The following is a 21,720-nucleotide window of genomic DNA, read 5'->3' as shown; positions in this document are numbered from 1 at the left end:
TGAATCCAAAACCAACAACCTCCCTTTTTTCAACTGTTCAATAAATAAATAAATAAGTAAGTAAATAAATAAATAAATAAATAAATAAATAATAAAGTTCTCTGACTCTCTCCTGGGTAACATGCTTGATCTCTCAGCTAGTCTAAGAATTTTTCCATAACAGTCCCACTTCCCAGGGCTCTCCATTTCTCCCAAGACAGAGGTGCTTCCAAGATAGGAAGAGGAGGCACAATGCCTCGGTTTCCCCATCCATCTACAGAGGGTTGCACCTGACAGGAGTTCCTGGAAACAGAGCCTGGAGTTCTGGGTCAGGTGGTAGAGGAAGAGCTAGGTAGTGGATTTGGGCCATCTCCCCTCCTGGGCTGCAGTTCCAGCTGTCAGAGCTAGCAGAAGAGCTGCGGGAGCCACAGAGGAAAGCAAGAATTCTAGCTCCACCCCCTCCCCCACCACAACATCCTGACCTAGAACGGGAAGTGCCCTTATCCCCCAGTCCCTCACCTCTCCTCCTCTGTGCTGGAAGGCAGCACACGACTGCCCAGAACCCCAGGCTGGAAGGGTGACTTGGGGGTCTTGAGCTGGGGTGCCCAGCTGAGGGTCTCACTGGGACTGTCCACTTCTGACCTCTTGTGCAGCTGAGCCTGCAGAGAGAAGAGGCATGTGTGACTCGTCTATCTGGGGACAGGCAGTAGCATTCAGGCACCAGGAGGCCTTGTAAAGCAACAGGGACCTCAAGGCTGCGTAAGCCAGGCAGGCAATGTAAGGGCTGAGAAAAAATCAGAGATCACGATGCTTTGAACAGCAGCCCTCGACCCTCAAGAGGGAGAGACCCTGGAAAACCCACTCCCTCCATCTTCCTGCAGCTTTGTTCACAGTGGAGGCCCAGCTGCTAAGCTCACTCCAGTCAGCTCACTCCCACATCCATGAGTAACACGAGGCTGCCCATCAGATTCCACAGGCACACAGCAGGGGTGCTGGCCCTGGATTTGTTTCCCCAATACCCATGGATAACAGACCCACTTTACAAACATGAGGCTGAGCCATGAGAACAAAAAGCAACACATGGGGGCTTGCAGAAGACAGTGGAGATGAAGGGGCCCCGGTGAGATCCAGGACTGCAGCCCTGTGGCAGTATGATGGGATGTGCTATGGCCACGGGAGACGGTTCCCCCCGGGAAGCTGAGCCCTGTCAGGACCTCTGAGTTTTCCCATTTCAGAAGAATGGAAGAAGGGAGGATGCTGAATGGATGAACGGACAGAAGACGGAAGGGAAAGAAGAGAGGGAGGGAGCTTGACTGAGTAATAATCAGTGGATGGATAGAAGGGTAAATAGGGTGAAACAAAGGACAAAGAGAAGGAGAAAGAGAGAGGGAGGGAGGGAGGGAGGCTGAATAATGGACCGATAGATGAATAGATGAAAGGAGTAGGAAGAGGAGGGATGTTGGTTGAGTGATGAATAGACAGATGGAAGGGTGAATGGGGAGGAGCGCAGGAGCACCTGCCTACACACAGTACATGGTACCTTCAGCACTCCGGGGTCCATGCCTGGGAACATAGGCATCCTGTGTGGATGGCTGACAGGGATCTTCACCACTCTGGATGGCTCCTCATCTGAGTCATCCCTCCTGGACAACTTTTCTTCTGTTGCAAAGAGAAGACTATGTGTCACTGCAGGGGCCCTCCCACAGCCCTGCTAGTATCCCTTCTGGTCCACTGCACCTGGGGACAGGCCCTAGGACCTGCTTCCTGTGCTCTCTTTTTCAAACTCTCCCTCCTGCCAGAAGACAGTGGCCATAGGCAGAGCCCCCTCCTGGGGGAGGGCACCAGCAGACCCCCAGACTCAGCCCCTTCAGGGCATCCTTGGCAAACGGGGAGAGGAAACAGAGACACACTCAGCCAGCAGGGGCAGTACCAAGGGTTCCTGTGTCTGGTGTCACTGCCCAAGTCAGAGACTGGATCAGAGACTTCCTGGCCATGGAGTGGAAGGTGAGTTTTCACCTCCCCAAGACCTGGTGGTTGGTGGGGTACAGTGAGGAGGGGGAAGGCACTCCCAGGCTAAAGCAGACATTGGGCATGATCAGAAAGTGCAGCCCCAGCCTTTCACAGCCCCTGGACTGGTCCTCTGGATCGGTGTGTACCTGTCCCTACAGCAAGTTATATCTGCTCTAGGTGATTTGGCATAGCTTGGCCCAGAAGACAGTGTGCAGGGAGAAGACTGGCTTGCCCTTACACATGTATTTACCTACTTACTGACTCTCTCTCTCTCTCTCTCTCTCTCTGTGTATATATATATGCATATCTGTGTGTTGGGGGGGGATGTGGAGGCCAGAGATTGATGTCAAGTGTCTTTCTCAATCTTTCTCCACCTTATGTTTGAAGCAGGGTCTCTCGCTAAACCTGAACTCAACAATTCAGCTGGACTGGCTGGTCAGTGAGCCCCAGGGACCCTCCTGTCTCTGCTGTCCCAGGACTGGGATTACAGGTGGGCACTAAGCTTTTTTACATGAGTACTAGGGATGCAAACTCAGGGCCTGGTGTTTGTGAGTTGGTTAACCAACTAGCCATCTCCCCAGCCTTCACCTGGCACTTAAACCTTTCCTTTGCCCACATGAATGGATGGACCAGGGAGAGGCGATTCCCCAGGCATTGTTCAGGTACCTGGCCAGGCTGTACTTGACCATGCTCAGAGCCTGTGTGATAGGCTACTGTTTGCCAAGGGCAAATCCTGAAGTTGCTGTAGCTTTGTAGAAACAAAAGCCTTGGTGGGCGTAGGGCAGGGGTTGGGGGGCAGTCAGCTGCCATAATTCAAAACAAACCTTTCTTCTTAAAAGTCTTTCCTGGACCCCCATGTACAGGTGAAGGGTTAACTGCTTAGCAAAGCAGGACCTCTGGTGACCTGGCCCTGTCCGACCCCTGGGATTCCAGCTGGACTAAGTGACTCCAAGTGCTCACACCACACACAGAATGCTCTTTCCACTCCTCTGTCTCTTTGATCTGGTGGCTTTCCTGCTGGGATTAACCTTCCCTGGGCAATTACCTGTTTTAAGATGTGGCTCAGCTGGGTAGGGTGGCGTACAGCACTCAGGAGGCAGAGGCAGGTGGATCTCTATGAGATGGAAGTCAGCCTGGTCTACATAGCAAGTTCCAGACTAGCCAGGGCTTCTGGGAAATGCTGCCTCAAAAAAACAAACAAGCAAACAAAAAGATGTGGCTCAGGTTTGATAGTGTGCAGCCAAAGCAGTCCACAGAGAATAACAAGCCGTCAACAGTGTATGGGGAAACATAGACAATCATGATAAATAAACTGATCGTTCAACCCAAGAATCTGGGAAAAGACCAGCAAGTGAGTCTAAGGAATAGACAGGAGCGTTGCTCTATTAAACTGCATATTTGGCTCTGCTGACTGGAAGAGCTCCAAAAACCTTGAGTTGGCCTGAAACTCACTACACAGACCAGGCTGGCTTTGAATTAATTAGTGACAATCCTGCTGCTTGTCTCCCAAGTGCTGGGATTACACATGTGCATCACCACACGTGGCTTTCAAACATTTTTTTAGATCCCATTTCTGACAAGTTCTGCAGAGCAGGAAATGTCAGTTTCCTGTATAATTGTGTTTTAATGTTCTAAAGCCCCCAAGGTCAGAAAGTTCTTCCCAGGGTTTAACCTACATCCTTCCTGCTGTTCATGGTGGTGTAGAGGTAGGATACACAAGGCCTAGGTGTACCTGTGGAGTCCTTGAACATCCACATGCTGTCCAACTCCTTTTCAAGTGCAGACTGGCTCTCTGACTCACTGCACCGACTGCGCCTGAGTGCATGGGAGATGGGCGCCCGGCGACGGCCCTGCTTGCTCAGCTGCACCCGGGTCTTGAGGGCACTGGAGTCAAGGACTGGGGTTTGCTTTCGGGGTGGCAAGAAGGACAAAGAAGGGAAAAAAAGCAAAGGAGCTGTCAGTCAAAGGTGCCATCCACAGGGGTGTTCATACATGACACTGCTCTCAGGAGATGCACTGGCCAGCATGTCACATCCCACTAGATAATACGAGCCTCAACTTCCCCATGAAAACCACACAGACCAATCATAAGAATCAGGCAGTGCCCAAATATAGTGCCTGGCACACAGGGAAAATGCCTTTCACAGCCTTTGACATCACATGGGCATGGGCGCTAAGTATACAGCAGGAGCTCAATAAATGTCCTTTTTGTTGTATGAATAGCTGAATCCATCATCTCACTAAGTTCTTATGATAAATGTATTTGTGGAGTCACTTAGCTGAGAGGTTCTCACTGGAGTGCCCCATGATAACCCAGTGTCCAGGCAGGAGGAATGAAGCCACATACAGAACATCAAGGGGGAGGTGCTTTATGTCCACAGGGTGTCCTTGGCAGCCCTGGCCCAGCACAGGAATTGGGCTCCCTAGTCAGCCTCCAAATAGGACCCATAGGACCCCCAAGTCATCCTGGACATCCCATATGGACCTCAGTTTGCCCCGTACTTAGGGACACCAGCAAATAGAAAGACTCAGTGGCCATATCAATTTGCCAAACTAAAAAGTGGGCAGGGGATGTTGTTGCTTCAGATAGACTCTAGGAATGTGCTGCTCAGTGTTCTAGAAGGAATGTTCAACAAGACTCGTTGTTTTACGTCCCACACAGCAGATGAGCACGCAAAGCTGAAGCAAGGCTCAGCAACAGCAAAGACCCCAAAGCATGGTTGCTGAATGAATAACAGATCACATCACCTAGGGAAATCCTTATGCACCTAGAGAGGTGGGCCCACCGTGCTCTGAAGGCTCATCTTGGGTCTTCCTGTCTCTACTCTGAACTAGATATCCCAGAGAGAGGCCTTGGCCATATGTAGGCTGTCAGGTCCCTCTGGGGTCCCCAGTGGAAACCCTTTTAGGTCATTTGGGGTACCAACCCCCTCAAAATAGGGCTAGGGAGCTTGGGTGCCAGGAGCAAGGGACCCTTGGAGACTACAGAGATGCATCCTGGGAGGGGTGGGGCTGGTGGAGGGTTCCTTGTCTTGAAGGGACTTAAGCAGGACATTGTGGAACCAGGGGCTCAGGACAGCAGGCATCCTAGGTGGCTGTGCTTGGGACTTGGGCAGGCTGAGTTTTCCTGGGGGAGGCCCCAGGGGGACTAGGAATGGGGTCTGTGCCTGGAACAGTTGTTATAAACAGTCTTTCGTGCTTGGTAACCTGGGGTACTCTGCACTTTTACTCTACACAGAGACCACAGGCTCTGCCTGGCCAGAACTGCAAATCCCCAGGCAGACCTCCCCAGCAAGAAGTCAGAAGAATGAGACTTTCTCCCCTCATGAAGGTTACGGTCACAGCAAGTTGTAACTTAACACCTGTGATCACAGTTGAAGTATGGAGCTAAATGTGCTGATGACAACAAGTAGGGAAGGATACCGGGGACCAGAGAGGTAAGAACATCTGCCCCAAGACACAGAGCGGCAGGGGGCAGTCCTGTGCTACAAAGGCCGTGGTGCTGTGCCTGCTACAGGCAAGGGTTCCCGGCATCCAGAGCCTGTCCTAGAGGGTGATGACTCCAGAGATGTTTGAACTTCCTTCAATAAGAAATGGCTATTTCCACCTGGGAGCACAGTCCCTGGCTGCAGACCTACATGGATGAAGGAGAAGTCGTCCCGTCTCTCTGCAGGGCAGGTGTCCGGTGGTCCCTCTGGACCATCTGTGGACTCCAACTCGGAACTGGAGCGGTCCACACTGGAGTTTCGCCGATCCCTGGAGCTGTCTCGCTGGTCTGCTGAGGTGGGTTCCGTGTGGGAGGACAAGGAGGACAGGTGGCTGCCTGTGGGCTGCCTCCGGGCTGATGATGCACTGCTGTCAGGGGACGGGGACTCGGGGGCCACGCTGCAAGGAATGGAAGAGAAGGAAGCTAGTCACAGGGCTCCAGGAGGTTGTAAAGGTGTGGCTCACTGAGTGTTCAGGGTACAGAGCAGGTGAGGTCCTGGCAGGTAATCCTTCAACGGCCAGGGACAGTTTGGTCCCCTGGAACACCTGGACAGGTGCAGGGCAGGAAGGGTGTTCCCTGTACCCCAAGAGCTGCTGAGAACAAGAGGCTCCAGCCTGGCAGTGTGGTGGAGGAGATAGCAACAGGGTGTGCCCTTTGCATAACTGTAATCACAGTACTCAGGAGGCAGAGGCAGGAGGGTCAGGGGTTTAAGGCCAGCCTGGGCTACATAGTAAGGTCCTGTGAAACTAAACAAAACAGAAATGAGAGCAGAGAGAGAGGCTGAGATGAAATGGGGTGAGCTTCCGATACTCAGAATTGGGGAAGAGTGTGAGATCTCACAGGTGTTCAGGTTCACTCCACACTCAGAAGTGGGGATTTCAGACCTGCTGGTCAAATACACTACCAACACTGATTTTAATGACAATGGAGTTTGTAAATTCGTGTCACCCGTTTCTATCTACTCCTTTGATGGTCACCGGGACATTGGGAATGGTTCAGGGGACACTAAGGTTGTCAAGTCAGGCTGGATTTCTGTTAGGCAGCAGTGAGAGCAAAGCAAGCAGCTCCCAATAACCAACAGAAAAGACTGGGGACCAAGGAGCCACCTGCATCGCTCCAATGGCTCAGTGAGTCAGTCACTCTGTCACTCAGTCACTTAGTTATTCAGTCAGTCAGTCACTCTGTCACTCAGTCACTGACTCAATCAGTGGAGATCTACTGAGCCCCCACTCTGTTCCAGGCACCATGTGGAAATAGCATCACTCATCAGGACTGAGAATTATTTAAAACCCTATAATCCTACAAGCCCGCAAAGCAAGAGTAACATCATGAAATATGAACCTTGTTACAGATGAGAAAACTGAGGCACAGAGATGCAGCCTTCCCTGGCTGACGGGGCAGAACTGGAATGGGGCCCAGACAAATACCAGGACCCCAAAACTTCTCAAATGCATTCCCATGATTAGATATCTGGACACCACTCAGATCACTGGGACCAGACCACATAAGATAGAAAAGTTCTGAACCAATCAGTCTTTTCCCTTGTCCTCTGAAGACATCCAAATGAAGGGGTCAGGGCTTAGGAAATGTCACCTCTAAACAGAGCAGGAGGGCTCATGGTGGTGCCTGACTTGAAGGACCCTCACCATCTCCACCTCCCAAGCTGAGCTGCACCCTCAAGTGGAACCTTCAAGCCGGTGATGGGGCAGCTCAGCATCACGATTAGAATATGGAGGACAGGGAGGGTTGTGACCCAGGCAAATCCAGAGCCTGAGGGAAGTACCACTCACCAAGCAGCAGGGGGCACCACTACCCAAGGCTGGAGAGCCTGCCCTGAGAGGCTGCAGTGCCTCTGGAGAACAGCAGAGGGCACCAGCCACTGGGCGTACAGAGGTCCCCTGGGCTGGTCTCTAGGTCCTGACACAGAAGCAGAGGTATGAGGCCTGCAGGGAGGACAGAGCCCTGGGACCCTTATGAGATGGGCATAGAGAGCAAGGTGCTCCTTTAGGGATGCTCACAGAAACTTCCAAACGCTCGCTTAAACATAGATTTCACAGATCAGGAGAAGGGAAAAATGTAAAGCTTTTCTTGGTTTCCCTATTTCTTTTTCTCATCCGTTTTTAATCCTAGTTTGAACTCAGCACAGCTCAGGTGGTATAACCCAGCAGAGGACTGTGGTGTTCCTAGTAGGAGAGATGGGGGTCTAGGTTCAAATCCAGCTCAGACATAACTATGCATACTCTTGAGCAGATCCATGCCTCTTCTCTGAGCCTCAGTGTCCCAGGTTAGCATGATGTCCATAGTCTGCAAGGGTGGAAAATCTCTAACTTCCAAGACTTTCCCGACAAAGGCAGGAACTGAGCACACAGCAGACTCCCCCAGCGGGGGGTATGAAGCCACCACCACTCTGAGTCCCATGAAAAAACAAAGAAGTTATACTTTAGAAGCAAGAACTGGATCACCATACAAACACTGCCACTATAAGCCAGAACCTAGTGACCACACAGGCTGCCCGTCAAATCCACCATGCTGGACACTTCAGTTTCCTGTTCTGCAAGATGGGACCAGGAAGTACACATTAGCACAACCCATCAACAAGGCTAGTGTTCACTGCAGTGCCTGGCACAGATGCTCAACAAACCCTGGCTGACTTCTAAGTGTCCCGCCCTCTTTGTAGAGAAGGAAGGTGCCTCTGAGAAAATGTATCTCGGTCAACCTGGGCCCCTCCCAACGAGGGAAGGGTGGGCTCGGTGCTGCCTCCTGATCTAGCCATGGTAACCTTCAGTGTTTTGCAATAACTGTCCAAGATGTTCCTTCCCCACCAGGCAGACAGGAGGGTCCACAAAGTGGGGGATACACTGCAGATGTTGTTTATAGAACTGTACATGGAAGATGTTTGGGCCTGTGTTAACATATGCTAAAAGCATATCTATGCTGGGATTGGAAGTGGATACTGTGTTTTGCTTTTAGGTTTCCTGTTTGTTTGTTTGTTTGGTTTTTTTTTTTGCTTGTTTGTTTTATGGGTTTTTGGCAGGGGATGGAACCCAGGGTCTGTTGCATGCTGGCCTTTAGCAATTTTTCATAGTTGGAAAATACACATATCATGGAGTTTAACACAAGTGACCCAAACTACATTCGAAACAGTGGCCAGCTCCAGTATCCAGCAGAGAGGACAAGCTTTTGACGCTATAATCTGATGGCATCATCACAAATGTGTGAGGGCACATGCGCAGTTAACCTAGGGTGCAGGTAGAGACTGACGGGTTCCACAAGCCTGAGAACAGTTTCTCACCACAAGATACCCAAACCATCTCATGGCACCACTGAACCTGCCTCTTGTCTCTATGGCTCTGCTGGTTTACACAGGACTGCCTGACTCTGGGGGTCTGACTGGCCATGTGGGTCAGTCTGTGTCTGTGAGTTGGGCTGGCCCTGTGGCTCTGCCTCTTTGGGTCAGCCTATGTCTGCAGGTCAGCCTGTCCCCGTGGTTCTGCCTGCCGCTTTGCAATCTCCTATCTGTATGAATCTGCCTGGCTTCTTTATACTTTATTGTCTTCATATTTGGGATTTTCTAAACACCATTTTTACAACCCCAAAGGCTCCTCCTATTACTGTGACAAGTTCCTTAAGTTACAGAAATTGCCGGGTCAGTGTGTACTCTGTCCTGGCGTCTGAGAAGTGCACTCTCGAGTGTGTCCTACCTGTCCTCACTCTGGCGTGGATCTGCCCAGGTGCCATACTGGCTGTCAGCTTCTTGCACGAGGGTGTCAGTATCCTTGGCCTCGGGCACCCGCCTGGAGAAGCACTGCTTCAGCTGATCCTGCAAAGACATGAGGAGGAGTTCAGGCACAAACTATAATGCACCCACCCCAGATTACAGCACCCACCCTGGCTCACGGCACCTGGCTATCTGCTTCTCTCAGACGCGTTTGCCTATGTTAGGGCAAAGGAGACCAATGTCCTGGTCTGCCAAGACATTACATGAAGCGGCACTTTCTGTGCTCAGATGGGCATTCTGGGACACACTGTTTCAGGTTTGAATATGAGGTACCCCCCACGGCTCCTGTGTGTGAAACCTTGGGCCCAAGTTAGGAGACGGTGGAATCTTTGGGACAAGGCCTGGCCAGCAGTGTGGTCTGCAGAGGTGGGGCAAGAATGACGTCTGCTTAGCTTCCTGCCCAAGATCCCTTATTCCAGATCCACAACAATGAGAACAAGCTCAGACCACCACAATCTAAGCTGCCTCTGCTACCACAAGGGCCTGGCCTGCTGCAACTGTGAGCCCAGACAAACCTCTCCTCCCTTAAGTTATTTTGTCAGGATTTTGACAGTGATGGGAAAGTAACAAGCAGTGGTCACTAGAGCCAGGTACAGGTCCCCTTAGGGCTCACCTGGCCCTCCTCAGGGCCTCTGCCCTTCACAGTACAGCACATCTTCCCTCAGCACTCCTGAGACTGCAGACCGGTGTTTCCCCACCTAGCAGGCTTTCCCCGCCAGCATCACCCCCAAGGCAGGGACCCTGAGCCACGCTTGATGAGGTCACCTCACAGAACCCCAAGCCCCTGACAAGCCTAGGAGGTGGACCTCAGTTCAACCCTACATCAGGAAGATGGAGCCTTGGGCATGTGGGGTGACATGCAGGCAGGGAGCAAGGGGATAAGTTACTGCAGAACTGGCTGCAGAGGGGCCTAGTCCAGTGCCTGGCATGCAGGGGCAGCCCCTGAATCACCATGATGCAAGTGTACTGTTGCCTTCCCCCTCATCCAGGGGCCAAAGTAAAAGGCCACATTTGTATCATCACCCTGGAAACCAGCTGAGCCCCAAAGCAGTGGCTCAGCAGTGACTCAGAGGGCCTCTCAGCCTGGGTCTGCACCATGCTCCCAGCTGACACCTTTCAATGAGGACTCTGGCAATGGGGGAGAAGGGAGAGAAGCCTGGTGCAGCTCTGTCCCATCTCCAGACCATCCTCAATCAAGCAACAGAACACATGAGCATCAGAGAGTCTTGCTGTGCAAGGGACCCAGCCAAGGAGTTACAACAGGAGCTGGGGGTCAACTGCAGGGGACTTGCCTGTCACATGCAAAACCCTATGTGGTAGGAACCGACCACATACACACACAAGTATACACACAGATACACAGACACACACACATACACACACACACACAGAGAGAGACAGAGACAGACAGACAGACACACACACACAGTTACAAGGATTTACAAAGATTTCATTGATACACATACCATCCAGGAAGCTCCTAGTACAAAATTTGGGGTTCATGCAGCACTCACTAAGTACCCATCTCCCTATTCTCCTTTGTACCTTTGGGGTACTCATTGTATCCCAGGCCTTTAGAGGGGATGCTGTGAGAGGAGTGTGCAAGAAGGGAACACACAGCCATCCCTCAATCACCCTCACAGCCACACCAGAAACTCTTCTGACACCTGCTGTCTGCACACCTTCCTTGCCACACCAGGCCCTTCTCTACTACCAAGCTAGACCACACTCACTGGTACAGCATCTGACAACTGGGGCGGGGACATGGCTCACTCAGAAAAGTGCCTGCCACAGAAGCCCAAGGACCTGAGTTTGGATTTCTAGCACCCACATGAGAGCCAAGTACAGCAGAGGTACCCATAACCCCAGAGCTGTGGGGAGCAGACACAGGAGGGGCTCATGGCCAGTCAGCCTAGTGGAACAGTGAGATCCAGGTTCAGTGATAGCCCTCATCTCAAAATAAGGTAGAGGGTGAAAAAGAAGACAGTCGGTGTTGAATCTGGCCTCTACTCACATGTGCGCACACACACACACAATCAAACATATATATATATTACACATAAACACGTAAACACATATATACATGTGTGCATGCATGAGAATTGCACAAAACTACAGTGAACATTAGAAAAGAACCCATCACCCAAAGAAAACATCCTGACCAACTGGGGTCTAGAATGTTCTGTGGGCCAGTTCACCTACATCCTCTTTGGTGGCTGGAGAACAGTCCACTGTTCACGTAAGCAGTCCCAAGGGTGGGGACCTCTAAGCTTCTGGCTGTTTTCATATTTACAGTTAATTGTTGAGTGAGCATTAAGGCCAAACAAATCACACACACACACACACACACACACACACACACACACACACACACACAAACACCCCATATACACGATGCATACGCATATACTCACACACCCCTGGGCAGGAACACAGGAAAGCAAAGGCCCTCTGCACCTCTACAGACAGCTGCTTCCCAGGCAGCTCTGGGGCCAGAGCACACATATGTTCGTTCGTGTGGCGTATTCTGTGGTCAATGGCATCCTTTCTGATGTCAACAGCAGAGGCCTACCTGTCAAGATCCCTCTTTTGAGACATGAATACCTACACAGTGACTTCCTCTGACATGAACAGCATGTTGGACATCACTGATCCCTTACACATGCTCTGATGTTGACAGTAGGCACTTCCCTGCCTGGAAAAGGCTAACACCTCCTGGGATAAGGAGAAAGGCCACCTGAAGCCAGGAAATGGAAGACGTGACTCTCCTGAGAGTAAGGTAAGAACAGCCACGTTCTGAGAGCTCTCCCCATAGACACCGGAAGCTGGCCTCCTGCTGAGCCCCCGGCTTTCTGAGCACTAAGTGTGACCACTTCCTTTTCTCCATCTTCCTTTTCTAGACAGCAACCCAAACCCTAAGCCTGCTCCTCCTCATACCTCCCCTAAGTCCCTCCACCTTCCATTGCAGTCTTCGCTTTCCTGGCTCTCACTCCTCCTCTTCCATCTCCCTCCTCCCAACAGCTGCCAAGGTCCCCACCTTGCCTGCCCTGTTGTTTTTTCCTCAAACTCCAACAGAATTATCCTTCTGAGTCCTTTCTTCAGTGCTTTTATGTAAAGGGCTAAGAACCTGCCAAAGGGACCCTGTGTCCCCTGGGGACACGGGCAGGTGGATGTCTGCAAACACTCAAGTCAAGCTTGATGGGATGGCTCATGTCTGTAATACCAGCACTTGGGAGACTGAGACAGGAGGACTGCCATGAGTTTGAGACTACCCTGGACTTCATAGTGAGTTCCAGGTCAGCCAGAGCTACAGAGCAAGACCCTGTCTCAAAAATTTAAACAAAAAAATAAACACAAAAACTACACACACTGATAGAAAGGGGCAGAAGGGCTGGGTCTAGATTGGTCCTAAGCCATCAACACTCCAGTCCCCAACACAGTTTTACCAACTGTCAAATGAAAGCTGAATCCTAGCTGTGAGCCCCAGGAAGATCCTTGAGGGAGGGGGGCAGTCACTCCGTAGTTTGTCCACAGAGGAGAAACCCGAGGTACAGAAACCAAATGTATGTACATCTTCATTCTCAAGGTGAGTGTAAGGAAGGTCAGGGAGGCTGGAACTCCACTCCTGGGCTCCCACCCCAAACTCCTTACAGTCCCCACCCCATGTCCACCTGCTCCACCTTACCCACAGTGCTCCAATGAGGGTCTGATAAGGACCCAGGCAGAGGAATGTTTTGAAGAATCCAAGAACTTGGTGTTGAAAGTACACTGGCTTGGACTAGCTCCCCAGGCCCCAGACCCATAGCGGGTAGAAACTCCAGGCCTTGCCTTACAGGCCAGGGCCTGTGCCTCAGAGTTCCATGGGGCCTGTGCTGGCGAGATCAGACTAACACATACCTTTAAGGCCTTTGTTAAAACAAGTCATAACATACATCACCAAATTTAAATCCTGCAGGTTTAGTTGAATCAGCAAGTTCAGTTCCACAAATTTATCTCAGGGAAATCAGTGAACACACTCGCCAGGATTCTAGAACAGAGTTGCTCCCAAAAGGGCTGGTGATCATTGTGAAATATTACAAACAAACTAAATGTCTAATGGGATGGGGACAGTGGAATACAAAGTCCAGATATGGAGGCCAAAAATGACATTCACAGGGCTGGAGCGGTGGCTCAGCCATCAAGAACACTTGCTGCTCTTCTAGAGGACCCGAGTTCAGTTCCCAGCATTCATGTCTGGTGGCTCACAACTGCCTATAACTCCAGCTCCAGGGCACAGAAAGCCCTCTTCTCACCTCCCTGGGCACCCACATACACCTATGCATACACAGACACAGGTACCCATAAATAAAAATGAAATAAATCTCTGTTTTTTTGACACGCTAACATTGGCTCCTGCCTGTTTTTTAATATTTTATTATTTTTATTTTATGTGTACGAGTATATTGCCTGTATGTATGTGAGTGCACCCATGTCGTGCAATGCTGCAGAGGTCAGAAGAGGATTTCGGATTCCCCTGGAACTGAGTTAAGGACGGTTCATAGCCGCCATGTGGGTGCTGGGAATCGAACCCGGGTCCTCTGTAAAAGCAGTCAGTGCTCTTAACCACTGAGCCATCTCTCCAGCCCCCAAATAAATCTTTTTTAAAAAGCCAGACATTGGGATTGGAGAGATGGCTCAGGGGTTAAGAGCACTGGCAGCTCTTGCAGAGGACCTGGGTTTGGTTCCTAGCACCCACATGGCAGTTAACTATTTGTAACTCCAGTTCCAGGGGAATCCAACACTCTCTTCTGACCTCAGTGGGCACTGTACTTAAATACATACAGGCAATACACTCATACACATAAAAAATAAAATAAAAAACGGGCATTCATACAGCATATTTACCACCACAGAGAGATGTGTGCTGTATACTAGCAAATGGAAAAATATAACTTAAAAGGATCCCAACCACAATGTGCTGGAAAACTGGCTTTGTCTAAACAAACAAGTACATATGCATGTAAGCGAAGGAAAACATCTAGGAGGTTCCAGGGCAAAGCAGCTCACAGTGGTGCTGTCTGAGGGTAAGATCCTTTGTTACTGATTCTGATTTTATTTAGAGTGCAAGCTTCTGGTTTTACATCCGGATAGGATCCCGAGGTAAAATTAAATAAAAACACTTAAATCCTACTTCTGAGTACTATCCTGTTCTATACCATGAATTAAGAACAAGTCAGAAGGGGACTCTACATTTGTTAATCTACCCCCAGGTTAGGCAAGCTTATAGAAAGAGTCAGGCAGAGAGCATGTTGGGTATGTGTGCTGTCCCCTCATCTCTCCCAATGTAGAGGGCAGTGGAGGCCAATGTGTCAGTCAACACTGACAAGATCTACAGCCACCTGGGCGACAGACCTCTGGGCATGTATGTATGGAGTTTCTGCATTGGGTTAACAGAGGAGGGAAGACCCACCTGCTGGGGTCCCATGGGCTGGGGTCCCAGACTGAATAAAAAGGAGAAAGTAATGAGCCGGACAGACACTTTTAGTCCCAGCACTCAGGAGGCAGAGACAGGTGGATCTCTGTGAGAGAGGCCAGTCTGGTCTACATTGCAAATCCTAGGCCACCTGGGGCTACAGGGAGACCCTGTCTCAACAACCCCCAAATAAATAAAATAAAAGGAGAAAGTGAGCTGAGCTTTCACTTTTCTCTACTTCCTGACTGGAAGCAATGTGACCTCAACACCATGACCTCCCTCCATGTTGGACTGTACCCTTGAACTGTGAGCCAAAATAAACCCGTCCTTCCTTAAACTGCCTTTGCCAGGTATTTTTTCACAGCAAAAGAAAAGTAACTAATGTGCTTGGTACGTAAACAAACACCCCTAACTGTGTTCTGATAAAACTTTGTTTACAAGCAGGATGGTAGCTGGACTGTGGCATCAGGCAGTGGCTGCTGACCTGCAGCCTTCACCCTACTGCAGGCTACACAAAGGGGCTGCTGAACCCAGGGCCAGGGAAGAATGCCTGGCCTCTAGCAGCTGTTGAATAAATTTGTTGGGGATACATTTCTGTAATATATATTTTTTGTAAAGCAAGTGGGTGTGAGTTTCTAAACCAGAAAAGTTGATAGAGTGAGGGAGGACTAGGCAGGAGACAACATTGTGCCTACGCGTATTTTGGGGTGTCTGACACATTCCCTAAGAAAGAGCCCTGAGTCAGGCGGCTGCGGCTGACAGCACAATTCAGAGTAATTCAAGAAGCCATCCCCACCCCCAGCCACTCTACAGCTAGCTGCTCAGGGAATGCTACAGTCATGGGCCCAACTGGCATGGGGACACCTGCCCTGTCTCAGCATCTGGGGGCCCACAACACCTTCCTGTCTCATGCCAGGGGCATCATGGGCTGGGAGGCTCCCAATGTGCCTGAACTATAGGAACCTGCATGGATCCATTTCACAGGGGAGGAGATTGAGGCCCAGAAAAGAGCTCCTGCAGGCTACAGATCATGCGGTAAGGAAGTGGTAGGGCTGGAGTGTGAACCTAGGTTTGATAGACTCTGTCCTGATACTAGAGCTCTGTTGGGCCCTCAGCAACCATTTCTCAGATGACAAGACTAAGGAGGGCCAAGCAAGGAGAGAGTTCTCAGAATATAGTAAAAAGCACTCAGGAAACAGGCAAGAGGAAGAGAACGGGAGGGAGACAAAGAACATGACAGTTACCTAGAGAACAAGCCCAAAACAAACACAGAGACATGCCAAGACACACCAGGGCCAAGTGGCAGGGCAAAGGCATATGCATCTGAGTCTTAGAACCAGGGAATGGATGGGCCCATGTGGGCTGGAGCTCTGCCCATAGGCCCGTGTGTACAAGGCTAGGCTCCGTGCCCAGGTGACCTTCTGCCGGGCACTGCCCCTCTCTGAGCCTCAGTTTCAAGTCCTAGTCAGTCAGTGGTATGAGCCTGGGGGTCTCAGTGGCCCCCTGCAGCCTAATATGAGGAGATGATGCCCACTCCTGGGGGTCTGCACCAAAACTGTTTTCACAGACACTCGGCAAATCAACTAACATCCCTGGACATGAGCAGCCTAAAATTCATACTGCAGATATGAAATGGATGAATCTGATGTGCCCATGTGTATAAGGTGGGGCAAGCTGCTCTGAGCACTGGCTCTGTGACCCAGCAGCCCCAGGTGAAGCTGGCTCTGCCAGTTGCTAGCTGCAACCACTGCCTGCAAGCCTCTGGTTTCCCCTCTGTGAAATGGAATGTAGGATGCTTGGGGTATCAGAGGATTCTGTTAAATGTCTGGCCAGAGTTCCCACATGCCTAGCTGTCCTCTGGCCAGTTCCCCAAACACAGGCCCAGCTAAGACCCAAAGGGACTGACTGCCTACAGCAGGCCCCTCAGTGTCCCCAGTGTGGACTGGCAGGCTGCCTCCCCATGAGGACATCTGTCAGGAAGGAGCCCTGTCACAGAATGATCCAGGCTTCGGCTCTGCTAGGCCAGAAAGCCATTGCCATGACACACGGGCTGTGGAAGAATGACACATGGGCTCTGGTGGAGACACCCTGTCTCAGTGGGACATGCCTTTCCCAGAGTGACAGGCACATACCACACAGCTGGTCTGCAGGAGATGGTTTAGTTTCAGGGTTGGGAGGTGCTGACCTGGCTTTCTGGGAGTCTATTAAAGGGAAGAGACAGCTGGGCTGGGAGGCTGGACTCTTCCAGCCTCAGGAGCTGTCCCATAGGACCCTGCCGCTCCCTAGGGCCTGTACTCTGTGTGTCAGATAAGATTAAAAAGCTCTCAAATTACACTGGGGTTACATCCTGATAAACACAGCCCTATCTGAGGTAGGACTGCTCTGAACACACTTGTGTGTGTCCCAGCCTAGCCTGGCTGACATCAATAGCAGAGCACTCACGGGAGCCCACGAGTAGACAACCACAACCATGCCCACCCAAGCCCGTTTCATCAAGAAGTGTGGAATCTGGTGGAGAGAGGTGGCGCCAGTCAAAAGCACCTGCTGTTCCTCCAGAAGATGTGAGTTTAATTCCCAGCACCCACATCACACAACTCACCAACCACCTGCAACTCCTGCTCCAGGGGATCTGACGCCCTCCTCTGGTCCCTACCTGCAGTGTGCACACAGTCACAGATATACACACACACACATAGTTAAAAGTAAATCTTTTTAAAAAGGAGTTTTAGTATAACTTACTGACTGTTCACTGATAGTGGAAAACAAGATGGTGGAGCCACTGGAAAGATCCTAAATTGAACCATCCTAAGTTGAGAATTGTTGGAAGAACTACAGACACTTAAATGGTGCGAGCTGTACGCCTGTGCCATGTCAAATTAGTATATGACCATCTACCAGGGACGTGCAACCTTCTGATATGGTGACAGGTCATCTGCAAATGATAGGTGGCATTCACAGCTAACTTGGGAGGAAAGTGCACTGAGGGCCACAGGCTAGACTCACCGAATACCCTAATTCCCCCACTAGATGCTGTTAAAAGTCCCATTTCACAGAGGAGGAAGCTGTGGCTGAGAAGTTAAACACAAACAGCAGACACTTATATAGGGCTTAGTGTAAGCCCCAAATCCCAAGATTTGCTGTGACCTCCATTCTCCAGGTGGAGACCATCAGCCTCATTCAGGCCCCAGCTATCCCACTGCCCTCTCTGATCTGACCCCTCCTCACTCTGAACTGCTGAAGTTCTGCCAGGGAGGCTCCCTGAGGATGTTTTCGTACAATCTCTTGTCTGTAAGGAATGGTTGGCCTTGGGGTTGTTCAGGGCCTCCCACCTACACAGGCAGAGTCAGGGATGTCCTGAGGCCCTGTCTTAATGACTCTTCCAAGGCTGTGTCCAGCACTCTGATAAAAGCAATTTAGGAGAGGGTTTATTTTGACTCACAGCTCCAGGGTAGAGTCCATCGTGGCTGGGAAGTCAAGGCAGCAGGAGCTTGAAGCAGAAGATCACATGGCATCACGTGGCATCACGTGGCATCACGTGGCATCCACGACCAGGAAACAGAGAGCAGTGAATGCTGCTGCTCAGTGTTCTGTCTCCTTCTTATACAGTCTAGGATCCCTGCCCAGGAACTAGTACTACCCACAGTGAGAAGGGTCTTCCCACCTCAGTTAAACTATCATGATGACCCCTCCAGCATGGCTAAAGGCTCCTCTCCTGGGAGAGTCTAGATCTCATCTAGACCTCACAGTAAAAGCTGAGTTTAAGCATCACAGGGCCTAGGGTAGAAATGGGCATATCTGGCTCTCACTGCTCTTTGGTTCATTGAAACTGTTGAGCCAGTGAGGGTTAGCGCTGGGGTATGTTCACCCTCAAACCCCAGGGCCAACTTCAGAGATGCCCACAGGGGCAGGAAGTGGCCAGTACTGGGTAAGCTAGTGAATGAATGAATGGAAGAATGAATGAACACAGTTGCCATCTCCGGTCTCTCTGGTGCCTAGGACTATAGTCTGTTGTTCCACTCTTGCCCAAACTCTGTTGATCACAGGGCCATCTGTTTACACACACCCTGAAATTTTAGTTCTTCCTGACTCTTAAAACACTGAAATCTTTCTTTACTGCATTAAGCTGTGTGCAGGTAGCGTTCAATAACGTGACACGGTCTTCAGGTTATAAAACAAGAAAGGTTGATCCTGAAGGGAAGGAGAATGCCCCTCCCAAATGAGGAGGGGCAAGGACAAGAACATTCTGGAAATACTTTAGGTCTTGTGCACAGAAGCAAGTTTGATATTCCTATTAAGTCTAAAGAAGTATTTTTAATAATTTCTAAAGTTATATGGCGAAGCAAGCCAAGAAAAAGTAAACTGGGAGTTTTAAAAATACATTTAACCTAAATTATTGAATACCAGTGTAGGGCAGCCATCTCACTGCTATAAAGATCTGTTACAAGGAATGAGAAGGGTATGTTTCCAAACAGGAAACAACCCTCAAGACACACTGTCAAGAGGAAAGTGGGGGGCTGGAGGGATGGATCAGTAGTTGAGACTGTGTATTGCTCTTGCAGAGGACCCAAGTTCTGTTTCCAGCCTCCATGTCCAGGGGCCCAAAACTCCTGTAGCTGCAGCTCCAAGGGATCTGACACCCTCTTCTGAAGCCTCCTCAGGCACCTGTACATATGTGGCACACACACATACACAAACACACTTGAATAAAATATTAATAAAATAAAATCTTTACAAATATTCTTAGGAGCTGGAGAAGCAGCTCAGAGTTTAAGAGCACTTGGTGCTCTTGCAGAGGACCCGGGTTCGACCCCCAGAACCCACATGGCGGCTCTTTGGTCCTCTTCCAGTCCTGTCAGGAACATAGACATACAGTGAACAGATCAGCATCAAAACACTGATACAAATAAAAACAAGTAAATCATGCTGGGTGTGGTATCAGGAATGCCTTTAATCCCAGCGCTCTGGAGGCAGAGGCAGGTGGATTTCTGTGAGATTGAGGCCAGCCTGGTCTACAAAGAGAGTTCTAAGACAGCTGTGGCTACTGATACAGAGAGACCCTGTCTCAAAAAGACCAGATAGATATATAAATAAATAAGAATGAAAAAAAATATATATTTTGTCTTTTGAAACAGGGTCTCCTTGTAGCCCCAGCTGGCCTGGAACTCATGATGTAGAACAGGCTGGCTTTAAACTTACAGAGATCTGCCTGCCTCTGCCTTCCAAGTGCTGGGACTACAGGTGAGTGCCACCACGCCTGGCTGAAAAATATTTTTTAGTTATTAATTTTTATTTTACATGTATGAGTGTTTTGCCTGCATATATGTAAGTGCACCTGTGTCATACAATGCACATGAAGGCCAGAGTAGGGCACTGGATCCCCGGAACTGTAGTTACAAACGGGTATTAGCCACTACCATGTGTGTGCTTGGAACCAAACTCAGGTCCTCTGTAAGAGGACCAGTGCTCAGCCAGTGCTCCTAACCTGAGTCATCTCTCCAGTCCTAAGGAGGAAAATTAAAAAAAAAAAAAAAAAAAAAAAGCAGGGTGTGGAACAGCCATGTTTAACTGGGGCAGGAGGTGGGCACTATTCAAAATTACACAGCATATCTATCAGGACAGGAAAACTGGAGGAGCAGGAGGACGGGACACACTCTCCTCTTCTGCCTCCTGTGGTATTCTGTGACACACTGGATGGAATCACACACACCTGAAACTGTGCTGCCTCCCCTGCTCCTCTCTGCAGGATTGGTTTATGGCCAGTGCTGCCTCAGCGCCCCTGGGAAGGGATTCTTAAAACACTGAAGCCAAACTTGACTTCTTTTTTCAAACATCACATGTCAAATCTCTCTCATGGTTTATTTCAGGCAAGGGCTTAACTTGTCAGGCAACAGAGTTACAGCCAAGATGCATAAGGGTGAACCGGAAAGGGAACGGAGGCAGTGAGCCGGTGTATCGCTACAGACTCAGGACCCCAAGTCCTCCAAAGTGAGGACAGAGTCTCTCCCCAGCAGAGCATGGTTACTTTGTGATGCAACGGTGTGTCTCCACCCCCAGCACTACCAATTCACCCAACAGATCCACACACATGGATGCCTGCCCACACACAAATACAGGCACAAACGCATATGTACAAAGATAGGTATACATATAAAAAGACACATAATACACACACACAAACCACCCGGTGACTGTTCCAAAAGTGCCTGATCCACAAACAGCATATTGATGTAGTGTGGCCATTGAAACAAAAAGGAATGGCCTCTGCTTTCCTGGGCTTGCATGACCCGCAGGCCTCTCTCTGACCCGCAGGCTCTCTCTCCCAGGTAGGTCAGTTGGGCCCTCCGCACTTTGAATCATTCATGCTCGCATATCTCCCACTGGTCTCTCCTCCTAGCCTGGGTCCTGTCCCATTCCTTGTCTTGGTGCCCCAGACACCTGGGGCACTGCCACTGCTGCCTGATCCTTTGCATCCAGACCAACTTAGTTCCTTCTCGGGTTCCCAGCGGCACTCTGGGCCTGGCCCTGCCCTCACCTCCCTCAGCCTCCCTGGGTCTGCACAACCCTCCAGCCTCTTTCCTGGACGCTGGGGATGACCTTTCCTCTTCCTGGTCCTTTGCATCCAGACAAACCCAGCTCCTCAGTGCAGTCCACAGGGGCCCTTGGGGCTGCCTCCCGCCCCCATCTTCCTTTGCATCTCTGGATGGCATGGCCACCACCTTCCCTAGACTAGCATCTTTTCTGGGCCGGGCTCCCAGGCCAGTCCAACCCCCAAATTCCTGAGGCCAAAATCTTTCCTGGAAGAGATCCAGACCTTAGGAGAAAACCTAAGAGCATCTGATCCTCATCTGACTTGGGCCTCTGTGGGAACTCCTGAAGACAAAAGCAATCTGGCCATGCCAATATAAAATCAAAAGAGAGAACTGTAAGCTTAGAGGAACCAGCTTTTCATGCCCAAAAAGTAAACCACAAAGGCACATAAAGTTTACAAAAAGAAGCAGACCTAAACTTGAAGGC

General features: G+C 50.3%; 1 protein-coding gene across 4 annotated transcripts in view; it reads right to left on the bottom strand.

Annotated features, from left to right (window-relative positions):
* The window catches only part of Kiaa1671 (KIAA1671 ortholog), a 178,771-nt gene that overhangs the window by 6,630 nt on the left and 150,421 nt on the right, over window positions 1-21,720 (bottom strand). For all 4 annotated transcript variants that reach the window (XM_008849014.3, XM_029554022.1, XM_029554024.1 and 1 more), the window contains 5 exons: window positions 9,178-9,296; window positions 5,628-5,874; window positions 3,722-3,896; window positions 1,520-1,638; window positions 499-638 (listed from right to left, as the gene is read on the bottom strand). In XM_008849014.3, coding sequence (XP_008847236.1) covers window positions 499-638; window positions 1,520-1,638; window positions 3,722-3,896; window positions 5,628-5,874; window positions 9,178-9,296 — 800 coding nt within the window. The remainder of the gene's footprint in view (window positions 1-498; window positions 639-1,519; window positions 1,639-3,721; window positions 3,897-5,627; window positions 5,875-9,177; window positions 9,297-21,720) is intronic.

The sequence above is a fragment of the Nannospalax galili genome, unplaced genomic scaffold (assembly GCF_000622305.1).
Source record: "Nannospalax galili isolate Female #2095 unplaced genomic scaffold, S.galili_v1.0 scaffold103, whole genome shotgun sequence".
Classification (NCBI taxonomy): domain Eukaryota; kingdom Metazoa; phylum Chordata; class Mammalia; order Rodentia; family Spalacidae; genus Nannospalax; species Nannospalax galili.
The sequence above is the reverse complement of the archived record's forward strand: the minus strand, read 5'-3'. Positions and strand labels throughout refer to the sequence as shown.